At 47.6% G+C, this 13655-nt stretch overlaps 1 protein-coding gene across 1 annotated transcript in view; it reads right to left on the bottom strand.

Annotated features, from left to right (window-relative positions):
- Window positions 1-1389: 1389 nt before the first annotated feature.
- ELP3 (elongator acetyltransferase complex subunit 3) overlaps window positions 1390-13655 on the bottom strand; it is a 145993-nt gene continuing 133727 nt past the window's right edge. The window contains exon 15 of the mRNA XM_088447560.1: window positions 1390-1678. Coding sequence (XP_088303686.1) covers window positions 1602-1678 — 77 coding nt within the window. The 3' untranslated portion in view covers window positions 1390-1601. The remainder of the gene's footprint in view (window positions 1679-13655) is intronic.

Here is a 13655-nt window from a genome sequence, read left to right as displayed (position 1 = left end):
TGGGAGGAGCAGGGTCCCCCAGCAGCACAGAGCATATCAGGAGATAAGTGATGTGTTAGTGAGGACAGGGCTGTATGTGACAGGGGCAGTGACATGATGTGAGAAGGGGAAAGGAGGCAGCAGGAAGTCACAGACTGAGAGTTATATAGTGGGAGGAGCAGGGTCCCCCAGCAGCACAGAGCATATCAGGAGATAAGTGATGTGTTAGTGAGGACAGGGCTGTATGTGACAGGGGCAGTGACATGATGTGAAAAGGGGAAAGGAGGCAGCAGGAAGTCACAGGCTGAGAGTTATATAGTGGGAGGAGTAGGGTCCCCCAGCAGCACAGAGTATATCAGGAGATAAGTGGTGTGTTAGTGAGGACAGGGCTGTATGTGACAGGGGCAGTGACATGATGTGAGAAGGGGAAAGGAGGCAGCAGGAAGTCACAGACTGAGAGTTATATAGTGGGAGGAGCAGGGTATTCCAGCAGTACAGAGTATATCAGGAGATAAGTGATGTGTCAGTGAGGACAGGGCTGCATGTGACAGGGGCAGTGACATGATGTGAGGAGGGGAATAGAGGCAGCAGGAAGTCACAGACTGAGAGTTATATAGTGGGAGGAGCAGGGTCACCCAGCAGCACAGAGTATATCAGGAGATGAGTGATGTGTTAGTGAGGACAGGGCTGCATGTGACAGGGGCAGTGACATGATGTGAGGAGGGGAATGGAGGCAGCAGGAAGTCACAGACTGAGAGTTATATAGTGGGAGGAGCAGGGTCCCCAGCAGCACATAGTATAGACTTGTAATGACTAAACCTTTAAGAGCTGTATTGGGAATCTTCAGTTCAACACAAACTCAGTAGTGGTTAAATTATATTTCCTTACAGACCTGGTAATATACTCACACTGACCTAAAAGACAACACAGTCAGTTATCTACTGCAGTGCTGTCTCCATCTTTGTAATGTGACCAGGGATGGAACTTTGTACCCCAAGGATGGCAAAGCCGCCGTATACAACTGTATCACGGACACTGTCATCGCTGTGCCCAGTTGGTTTTGCTTGCTCCTATTCTAGTGTTCATTCTAGCACCCTGCATCTGTCACAGCCTGTGCAGTTCCTCTTTCCTGCCTGATGTGTCGCTTTCTGTTCTGGTGCTTCTAGCACACTCAGCTGATACAACAAATAAAACAGAGTGTGCTAGAAGCACCAGAGCAGACAGCGACACCCCTGGCAGGAAAGAGGAATTGCACGGGATGTGACAGGTGCAGGGTGCTAGAATGAACATCTACATTCCACACAGTTATATGTCTGCTGTGATAATAAAATGCCTCCATAGTCTGTAACCACTGGTAAAGCACAGTGTAAAACCATATCACTAGTCCAGTAATTAACAACAAATGGGATCTTTCGGCTGGATGGCTGTGTGCCTTTATTTGCATATAAATAGAATAGATGATTGCTGCCTTTGTAACCAACATTGAAAACAATTCAATATACAAGAAATCCGACCATAGAAGATGTCCTATCAGAAATAAGCTGGACACGCTGTCATTTAGGCTGTTGTGGTGGCGGATGCCCGGAGGGTCAGTACTTATTTCTGGGGCTTATTCCCTTGGCTCAGTCCAGTCTCTTCACCATGTACGGCCCCTCCAACTCGTAACCAATCTTCCTGTAATAGTTTCTCGTGCCGACACCTGAGGGAGAACAAACGCACAGGTCAGAGCGTTTGTCAGGCGAAAAGATTTATTATCAGCAGATCGGCACTTGGAAAAACAACAGACGTGGAGTCTATAAGTCTCCGATTATTTTCCATCTGTCCTATAAGGGCACTGCGGATACAAGAGGAAGGAAATATATACTGAAGGGAAAGAATTTCACATCCATTTATTTCCTTCGCTTTTATCTCTGTCCAATGACAGAGATACATAACAAACAGCAGCGTTTCCTATCTGGAAGCAGCATTTCATATACACATGTCCACAATTCTGCCGTCCCGGTCACTGGAACAGATCTCTCTCTGCCGGCAAACAGATAAATCAAATACTATGGGGCATATTCAATTTGGAGCCTAAAATGCCTTGCTGGACTTTTCGCCATCATTGGAGGTTTTGCTGTCGAAAACGTATCGCGCTTATCCCCGTATTCAATTCCAAATCGGCGAAAACGGGACCCGGCGAAAACGAAATCGATGAAAAGTCCTGTCATTTTTGGGGAAATCAGCCTGACACCCCCCAAAAGATGCTCTGACATGGGGGTTCACTATGGGTTCCCCCGAATAGCCCTGCTAAATGTATGTGGGGTCTTTAAACGGTCTCAATAGGTGCTGTTTTGCGTTTTTTTGAAGGTGGTGAAGAATAGCATTTGGGAAGGGTTTTTTTTAGCAAAATAATTAGCTCCATCAAATTTGGGGTACATGAAAATGGGGGTGAGCATATTTTAAAGTTGCTAATATGAAGTTTTAAAAAATTTGAAAAATCCACCTGCCGCAAACACCTGCAATAAAAAAAACACCTGGGGACCCCCCAGAGTCTATTTCACTAGTTTAGAAGTTTGTCCCCTAACTTAGTTTTGGGGGCGAAAAGAAACAATAATAACTTTTTTGGGGTGTCCTAAGGTACTTTTTTTATATTTTTTTTACACAGATTACCTTTGGGGGCCCTGCCCAAGGGGTGCAGGGTGGTTTTTGGAAGTCTGCACCCCAAAACCCCAATTCTGCACTTTTTCTCGCCACCTATTCATTGGTGATACTTTTCCGCCGGGTTTGATGCATTGACTTTGCGCAACGGCGAAAAGTCAGACAAATTGAATACGGGGAAAAGTGAAATCGGCGAAAAGGACGTCATCAGCGAAAAAGTTCAGCTGAGAGCGGCTTTTCGCTCCAAATTGAATACGTCCCTATATTGCGGGTTTCAGGGGTCATGTCATGCACTAAAGCATGCAGCGAGCAATGGCCCAGTTGCCTAGCTATATCTGTTAATCTCTCAATTTACTAAACTGAAAAGTTTAATTAAATAAGTAAATATGTCCTCACGCCTCACTTTCGCCCCTCTGCACAGGCAGAGTGAGACTGACGGGTTTTCAGATTTGCTCCGTAGAAAACCCACAGTGTGGATTGCAGGTATCATACACTGAAGCAGGGATGTCAATGCAGCCCGCAGAGCCAGATTTTATCCCCCTGTGTCAGATCCCTATTGGGACACTGCCCTTAAATATGCAGAAAGAACATAAGCATCTGTAAGGGGTTCTTCTCAGCCAAACTGCTAGATTGTCACAAGCTTCCAATACATTTTAATACACTCCATTACGCATATGGCCCAAAGAGTACCCCAGAAATTAGTAAAACATTTAGGAGGGGTCTGGGAATTATCCCTAATCCTGACACCTCTTCTTCTGTACGTGTCCAATGTTCTGTAGAATTGCAGAGCTCAGTAATAATAATAATCTCTACATTTCTTATTACAAAACGTTTAACATTCTGACCGTGCTGGTTTCCAGGCCGGTGAGCGTTCTAATCACCGCACTTCAGTCTGGCAGTGCGACCAAGTCCTAAACATTCAGTAATACATCCGTCCATATGTTATACCTGTATAAGTATGTGCAGAGCCGGATTAAGGGGGGGGCAAAGGGGGCAAGTAACCCCGGGCCCCCCTCTCACAAGGGGCCCCCCTGGACCTGTAGAAAACTTTGTGGTCGGCTCCAACATAATAGTTATTTAGACACTGAATGGTCCATCTGCCCATCCAAATAGGCAAAAATAAAAAAAATATTAAGCCGCCCAACACCCCCCTTACCGCTGTCACTTGGTCTGGTCCGGCAGTCTTGTACTGGCCTGGGCTTATGACTGGCGTGTGACGCGCGACGTCATCACGCTGCTCCCTCCAGGCACCGGCTCTTCCCTGCTGTCGCGGCCTGAGAAGAGCAACACTGGGACTGCAGTCCGACTCCCCAGCCAGGGCAGGGAGCGCAAAGTAACTGGCTCCCGCGTGTACTGTCAGTTACAGCACAGCAACTGCAGGCCTGCAGCACCACCACCTCTCCCACTACAAACACCCTCCCTTGCAGTTCCACTGGCAACGCAGCAACCAACAGACAGTTTGGTAAGTCAGCTTATTTTTCCTTTTGCTGCTACTTCCAATTATGTACTATATAAAAATGAGTATAAGCAGAGTGGATGTTGTGTGTGTGTGTGTGTGTGTGTGTGTGTGTATGTATGTATGTATGTATATGTGTGTGTATGTATATGTGTGTGTGTGTATATATATATATATATATATATATATATATATATAGTGTGTATGTATATATGAGTGTGTGTGTATGTATGCATGCATGTATATATATATAATGTATGTGTGTGTCTGTATGTATATATATATATATATATATATATATGAGTGTGTATATGTATGTGTGTTTATATATATATCTATGTGTGTGTGTGTATATGTATGTGTGTTTATATATATATATATATATATATATATGTATGTGTGTATGTGTATATATATGTGTGCATATATATATGTGTGTATGTGTATATATATGTGTGTGTGTATATATATATATATATATATATATATATGCACACACATATACTCATATATATATATATCTATCTATACACACACACATACATATACACACACACACATATATATACACACACACATATATATACACATACACACATATATATATGCACACACATATACATATATATATGTACACATATATATATATATATACAGTTCCACAATACCGGCACTCAATTCCGTTCAAAGACAGCTGGCCCTGGTGCCATCCCTCCCGGGCAGTGACGCAAGTACACAACTCAGGTGTATATAGGAATATCGTGGGCGGCACTCAAAGGACTTCAATATTTGAATAGTAAAACAGGAGACACTACTCCAAGCGTAGCTTAACGTTTCAGTTGCTTTATCAACTTTCGTCAGATGAAAGTTGATAAAGCAACTGAAACGTTAAGCTACGCTTGGAGTAGTGTCTCCTGTTTTACTATTCAAATATTGAAGTCCTTTGAGTGCCGCCCACGATATTCCTGTGTGTGTGTGTGTGTGTGTGTGTGTGTGTGTGTGTGTGTGTGTGTGTGTGTGTGTGTGTGTGTGTGTATATATATATATATATATATATATATATATATATATATATATATATATAACCTATATCTTTTTTTTTTTTAAGCCAACCACAGGGGTCGGGTTGAGGGGGGAGAGGAGGTAAGAGATGATTGGGAGGGAGGGTCCCCCAGAGATATCAGTGTACCAGGATTTGTATTGCCAGTCCTGGCCCTGTATGCAGTAAACTATGCAGGGCTGTGAGTGCGCTGCAGTAAGGAAGCCTCTTTCTCCTCTGAGGCCTCCCGGCTGAGACTCCGCCCCTTTGCCTCCGTTAAGCCCCGCCCCTTTCCCCACTTTACCCTGTGTTTAGCCTTCTCCTCCCCTAGTCTCCACCCACCACCCAGTCCTCTTCTCTCCCTCGTGTCCCCTGTCTGTGTAGGGCAGCCTGTGTCTCTCCTCCTCCGAGCTCTGCAGTGACAGTCTGCTGAGACCAGGACACCATGATCTTCCTACTGAGGTAAGTACAGTGTATGAGAAGGTGTATGGTGTATATTAATACAGTCTGGGGGTGGGGCGCATTAATGTTATCTGTGGGGGTACTGTTAATGGGATGGGGGGTGTATTAATATTATGGGGAGTATATTACTACCATCTGGGTGGTGGGGTGGGAGTGCAGATATATTATGGGGGGTACATTACTGGCATCTGGGTGGTGGTGCAGTAATATTATGGGGGGATATTACTGCCTTCTAGGTGGTGGGGTGCAGTAATATTATGGGTGGTATATTATTGCCATCTGGGTGATGAGGTGGGGGTGTAGTAATACTGGGCCTGATTCAGAGGTGGATGGATTTGCAGTAGCAGCTTGATGCTAATGCTGCGGTCGGTAGGCACCTTATTGAGACACCCACCGGCCGCAAAACAAATCCGCCAATGCCCACATGAAGACGCACCATCAATTGAACATCAACTGCACCATCAGACATTAGAGCAACCTTATGGTTGCTCAGAATGTCTGCAGCGGTGCCAGTGAAACTGCGCCCGACACCAACACGCCCATCGCCATTTACGTCCCCGCCCAGGAACACCTATTGAAATTGCATAGATCTCCGTGCAATTCCAATATGCGTCCCCCGTTGGTAACCATAGCTGCACCCACCTCGGAATCAGGCTCACTATGTGGGGTGAGGGGTATAGTAATACCATTTGGGAGCATATACAGCAGAACATACACCCACACACACACATTATATGGTAACAAAATACATATTAGGGAGAGAGTGAGAGAGAGATAATTAATCTGCCTACCTCTGTAATAGGGCCCTCTGTTTGATGTGCCCCGGGCCCCCTATAGCCTTAATCCGGCCCTGAGTATGTGTGGTTACTGTCCTATCTTCCCAATGAAGCAGTGACACCTACTGGCCAAGTTACCATGGAAAATGTCCCAAGTCTAAACAAGCCGTCTCTCTCCGGCATGTAATGCTCATTCTACAGACAACGGGTGCTGTTTGCAGCTTGTGTGCTGGATATTAGACAATCTTTTCCCCGTACGGTCCACACAATGGGGACAATTCAGAGACAGACGCATGCCGGCAGCAATTACACTAATAGCACCGCGTGCATGGCCCTGAATGCGGATGTTCTGTGTGACCACCCCCTATCCACACACTTGTACGAGTAGCCACCATGATCAGCGTGCGCAAGCCCTATACCTGGTGCAAGAGATGCGTATGAAACCAAGCAGATCACTGTGTACGTACAGCTCGGCATAGACAGCGAAAGCACCTACACGCCAGTCTGTGTTCCTAGAACCTATCAGACTTCACTAATTTCTGCATGATTGTTGCAGTGTTAGAGTCACGCGAGTAACTGGGTCATACAATGGGGACGTTTTCGGTGTATAATACCAGGTACGTTGTGTTGCGCGTACTTGGCATCACGCTGTGATTTGCCTGTGAAGAGGGGAATGTATGTCACTCCAGCTGGGAACCCTGCATGGCACTAATGAGACCCGTAGTAATAACACCTCTCAGCGCTGATGCCGCAGTTACTGACGCGTAGCGTGTCACATTTATGGCTGCGTACTGATCACAAGCCTCGGTCCTATCTCCTGCTTCTCAGCCAGTAAGTGTGACATGACGGATTACAATGCCATCAGCACAAAGCCTGTGCCCCCCGCGTCCTGCTGCTGGTGTACACGTGCCGTTACAGATACGTACGCAGCAAACCGCACCACGCGTGGCATGAGGCGTGTGCGCTTGCGAGCAGATCCGTGCACTGTAAGCGCACCTGTACCTTCATAGGATTGCATGGTCCGATAGCAGTGCGTGCCATAGCGTACGGCAGCATATGCTGCTGCGGGTGATCGCATGGCGCGAGGCGTGTGCACGTTTGTAGCGTGATCGGCCACGATGCAGCTGGACGCATCTGTATCGCTGGCTTAGAGTAAGGGAAAACTATCATGGATCAGCTGCGTCTATGGGCGGTCGCCTGGCGGCAAGTTTATGCCAGTGTCCGAATGCGCGAGGGCTGAGACGCCCACATTCAGCATCTGTACAGGCAGAAATATCAGCCGGTGAATCCTTAGGCGCCAGTATCGGTTGTACCATCACAACTTGCAGCAGCCCTGTGGCAGGTGCAGTGTCTCTGTCTCACTGTGGGAGCGGGTGAGTGTCTGTATACGCAGTCACTTACACCGACGCGCCCATGAGATGGACCATCTCCCCGCCAGCGCTAAAACACCTCCCTGTAATGCCCACTTCATTTTCAGTGCACTTCGCCCTGCGTGTGCTTGAAATTACAACTGCCACTCACTGCACTGACACAATGGAGCCGCATGCGAGGTAGCAAAAAAAATCGCTCTACTACGTCCAATTTCTGCAGTGCGCCCACCTCTGTATCCGCCCCTTTATAAGCGATTGGCTATATAAGAGCTGAAGTGCTTTCTGCAGAAGAGGAGCCTGTACAACATCCACATGCACTCTGTAAGGCACGGTGCACTACAAAGGACATTAATAATCCATATTATATATATATATATATATATATATATTTATTTATAGGTGAAGAGTGACATCAATTATGTTATCATCCTGGCATGACAGTTAGTATGAACCCTGACCCCTCCCACCAGTGTCAGTGATGTCACTTCTAGAGAGTGTCATCATAACACACATCTACAGTCTTCAAACATGTGTTATGCCCCATACTCTCTAATAACGCAGCACCTCATCCTAAAAACACAGACACTCCTGATAATCACCCAATAACATCACAACATTATTCGCAGCCAAAACTGTATAACAGTGTATGGAGAGATAAAAGTCACATAGGGATGTATGGGTTCCATGCCAAAAAGTACAATAGTAAAGATGAAAACCAATAAGGTAATTCAAAGCATAGAATGAAATAATATATATATATGATGACAGATGTGGGGGGAGGAGAGAGAGATGGTGTAAGAGGGGGAGAAAGGAGTAGGAAAAAAAAGAGTGGGGCAAGTAAGAAAGAGGAGGAGAGAGAGAAACAGGGACAACATCTAGTAATAGTAATAATAACCATTACCAGCAGCTATTACATAAATAGTAACAATGATAATCCTTTATGATATGTAAATATATAGCGCCACATATTATTACACACCAAGCAGTTTATCTCTGTACTGTTACCAAAACAAGTAACTCTCGGTATCGTGCTCCTTTAAAAGCCCAAAACTATTATATTTAAAATGTTGCTGTATTTCACTCGCAGGCAGGAGAGGACAGACCGCGTCACTCCTCCGCGCATAATTATACCTCGTGTCCAACAATACGGTCTCTGCAATTAAGTAACTTTCTGCGGATCGGAGGCCAATGCGGAAAGTGTTATTATTATGTTAAATTACACAGTTTTGTCCTTTGTTCTTTGTCTAGTCTATTTTTTACCTTGTAAGAATGTGTTTGTCCTTTTCTAAAAATATATATCTTACAAAGAGCTGCTAACAGAGTTCAAAGTGATTAAACCTTCCATTAAAAACGTCTCACGTCAGCGGAGAGAATATGGTCAGGACGATTCTTCCTCTTCTGAGCTGGACAAAGACGACCAATCTCTTCCTCCTATATCATTTATATTCATTCATTATTAACTCACTCGTCTCATCTCACTTACCAGTAAATTATCAAATGAAAACGACCCCCTACAGCACTATCGTTGTCACACAGACCCCCCCATGCAGTGACATCTGTAGTACACAGACCCCCCCATGCAGTGACATCTGTAGTACACAGACCCCCTGCAGCACTATCACACAGCCCACCCCCCATGTAGTGACATCTGTAGTACACAGACCCCCTGCAGCACTATCACTGTCACACAGACCCCCCATGCAGTGACATCTGCTGTACACAGACCCCCTGCAGCACTATCGTTGTCACACAGACCCCCCATGCAGTGACATCTGTAGTACACAGACCCCCTGCAGCACTATCGTTGTCACACAGACCCCCTGCAGCACTATCGTTGTCACAGACCCCCCATGCAGTGACATCTGTAGTACACAGACCCCCTGCAGCACTATCACACAGCCCACCCCCCATGCAGTGACATCTGTAGTACACAGACCCCCTGCAGCACTATCACTGTCACACAGACCCCCCATGCAGTGACATCTGCTGTACACAGACCCCCTGCAGCACTATCGTTGTCACACAGACCCCCCATGCAGTGACATCTGTAGTACACAGACCCCCTGCAGCACTATCGTTGTCACACAGACCCCCTGCAGCACTATCGTTGTCACAGACCCCCCATGCAGTGACATCTGTAGTACACAGACCCCCTGCAGCACTATCACACAGCCCACCCCCCATGCAGTGACATCTGTAGTACACAGACCCCCTGCAGCACTATCGTTGTCACACAGACCCCCCATGCAGTGACATCTGTAGTACACAGACCCCCTGCAGCACTATCGTTGTCACACAGACCTCCCCCATGCAGTGACATCTGTAGTACACAGACCCCCTGCAGCACTATCACACAGCCCACCCCCCATGCAGTGACATCTGTAGTACACAGACCTCCTGCAGCACTATCACTGTCACACAGACCCCCCCATGCAGTGACATCTGTAGTACACAGACCCCCTGCAGCACTATCACACAGCCCACCCCCCATGCAGTGACATCTGTAGTACACAGACCCCCTGCAGCACTATCTTTGTCACACAGACCCCCCATTCAGTGACATCTGTAGTACACAGACCCCCTGCAGCACTATCGTTGTCACACAGACCCCCCCCATGCAGTGACATCTGTAGTACACAGACCCCCTGCAGCACTATCACTGTCGCACAGACCCCCCATGCAGCGACATCTGTAGTACACAGACCCCCTGCAGCACTATCGTTGTCACACAGACCCCCCATGCAGTGACATCTGTAGTACACAGACCCCTTGCAGCACTATCGTTGTCACACAGACCCCCCCATGCAGTGACATCTGTAGTACACAGACCCCCTGCAGCACTATCGTTGTCACACAGACCCCTCCATTCAGTGACATCTGTAGTACACAGACCCCCTGCAGCACTATCACTGTCACACAGACCACCCATGCAGTGACATCTGTAGTACACAGACCTCCTGCAGCACTATCACTGTCACACAGACCCCCCCATGCAGTGACATCTGTAGTACACAGACCCCCTGCAGCACTATCACACAGCCCACCCCCCATGCAGTGACATCTGTAGTACACAGACCCCCTGCAGCACTATCTTTGTCACACAGACCCCCCATTCAGTGACATCTGTAGTACACAGACCCCCTGCAGCACTATCGTTGTCACACAGACCCCCCCACGCACGCAGTGACATCTGTAGTACACAGAACCCCCCTGGGGACGTCCTGCGCAGAGAGGAGAATCCGCCGCCCAAAGGAAGCATCCTGGGAGGCAAAAGTATAAAATACATAGAATTTGATAAAAGTATTGAAAGAAGAACAAGTGGCCGCCTTGCACAGCTGTTCAGCCGAGGCGCCATGTCTAACCGCCCACGATGGTCCCACAGACTAGAATAGAATGTGGTGTCACCTTATTTGGGACAGGGAGACCAGCCTGTGTATAGACCTGAGAGATAGTCATACGCAGCCAGCGAGCCAAAGTCTGTTTGTTTGCTGGCCAGCCTCGTTTTTGAAACCCATATAACACAAAGAGCGAATCTGATTTCATGATGGAGTCGGTATGACCAACGTAAATACGAAGGGCTCGAACCACGTCCAGGGAAGCTTCACCTGTAGACAGGTCTGAAGACTGAAAGGCCGGGACTACAATTTCCTCATTTATATGAAAACGGGAAACCACCTTTGGCAGGCCTTAGTACGGAGGACAGCTCTATTTTGATGAAAAATCAAATATGGAGAGCGACATGACAGTGCTGCCAAGTCAGAAACTCTGCGAGCTAAAGAAACACGAGGAGAAAAAGTGTCTTCTCTGTCAGCCATCGCAAGTCCACCGTATCCAAGGGTTCAAACGGAGGAGCCTGCAGTGCCGTGAGAACCAAGGATAAATACTACGGTGCCACCGGAGGGAGAAATGGAGGTTGCAGCCGAAGAACCCCTTGCAAGAATGTTCTAACATCCGGCAGAGGGGCAATTCTGCACTGGAACCACACTGACAAAGCAGAAACCTGGACTCTCAAGGTTGCCAGGTGAACACCTAAGTCTAATCCAGCTTGAATAAAAGCAAGTGCTCGAGACTTTGAAAACCTTCGGATCATATTTCCCGTGAGAGCACCAAAGAAAATATGATATGCCAAATTCTGTGATAGATGCGGGCGGAAGCAGGCTTCCGTGTCTTCAGCATCTTCTGGATCATAGAAGCAGAAAAACCCTTGGCCGTTAAGATGGAAGACTCAAGAGCCATGCCGTCAAAGCCAGCCGAGGTAAATCCTGATATCGGCAAGGACCCTGCACTAGCAGATTGGGCCGTAGAGGCACTGGAAGTGGACTCTCTATGGATAGACATGTCAGATCGGAGAACCAATGCCTCCTGGGCCAGGCAGGAGCTATTAGTATTATCCTGCCAGCCTCCTGCTTGAACTTTCTGACGACTCTTGGGAGGAGGGAGATTGGAGGAAACAGGTATGCCAACCTGAAGTCCCACCTCACCGCCAGAGCGTCCACGAAGTTGGCTGAGGGGTCCCTCTTTCTGGACCTGTACCTGGGGACCTTGTGGTTGTGACATGACGCCATGAGGTCTACGTCCGGTAATCCCCACTTGTCCTCCAGGAGTTGAAAGACGTCCGGATGAAGAGCCCGTTCTTCGGCGTGTATGTCCTGACGACTTAGGAAGTCTGCTTCCCAGTTGAGAACTCCTGGGATGAATATTGCAGAGATTGCTGGAAGATGGCATTCTGCCCACAGCAGAATTTCCGCCACTTCCTTCATGGCAGCCAGACTTCTGTGTGCCTCCCTGATGATTGATGTAGGCCGCAGTTGTCACGTTATCAGACTGAACCTGGACATGCCTACCCTGTAGGAGGTCCCGCGCCAGTATGAGCGCTCTGCGCACTGCACGAAGCTCCAAGATATTTATTGGTAGGAGACTTTCCTGAACCGACCACCTTCCCCGAAAGGTGCGGTGACATGTCACTGCTCCCCATCCTCGCAGACTTGCATCCATGGTGAGAAGTAACCATTTTGGTACCCATAACGGACGACCCTTGTTTAAATGAGTCATCCCTATCCACCAAGCGAGGGAGAGTCAAACCTCTAGCGAGATGCGAATCATCTGAGACTTTATCCAAAGATACTGACCATCCTAATGAGCCATGATCCATTGTTGCAGGGACCTGGAGTGGAACTGGGCATAAGCCACCATGTCGAATGTGGATGCCATGGAGCCCAGCACCTGCATTGCCAAGTGAACTGACACTGTTTGTATGCATGCGCACACGAGACTGTAGTGCCACAATCTTGTCTTCTGGTAGAAGAATCCTCTGTCCCAGAGAGTCCAGCAACGCCCCCAAGTGCACCATCTGCTGAGTTGAAGAAAGACTACTTTTTCCAATTGATTATCCAGCCGTGCTCTTGTAAGCAGACAACAGTCATCTGCAGATGACATTGTAACATCTCCTGAGATTGTGCGAATATCAGGAGATTGTCCAAATATGGCAGCATCCTGACTCCTTGTCGTCTGAGATGAGCAGTCATGACTGCCATTATCTTGGTAAATAACGGAGGAGCTGTGGCTAGACCGAAGGGTAGAGCCTGGAATTGGTAATGTTGCTGATCTGCCGCAATCTCAGAAAGCCTTGGTGGGATTGTGCAATTGGCACATGCAGATATAATCCTGTATGTCCAGGGATACCATGAAATCTCCAGACTCCATCGCAACAGAATCCCGGTAGGCCGAAGCTCTGACCCAATCCAAAGGCAGGGTTGTACCAACAAACCTCTGAGGGGGATTCCTTAGGAACGTGATGGCGCAACTATGATGGACCAGCTCTCGAACCCAGGCATCTGTAGTCATCTGATGCCAGGCCTGGGCGAACTGTAGGAGTGGGCCTCCATCCCCGATATCTTCCAGGGGGAGGCCCGCCCCATCCGACAGTAGGCTTA

Source organism: Taudactylus pleione, unplaced genomic scaffold (genome assembly GCF_031769625.1).
Source record: "Taudactylus pleione unplaced genomic scaffold, aTauple2 ptg000434l, whole genome shotgun sequence".
Taxonomy (NCBI): Eukaryota; Metazoa; Chordata; class Amphibia; order Anura; family Myobatrachidae; genus Taudactylus; species Taudactylus pleione.
The sequence above is the reverse complement of the archived record's forward strand: the minus strand, read 5'-3'. Positions and strand labels throughout refer to the sequence as shown.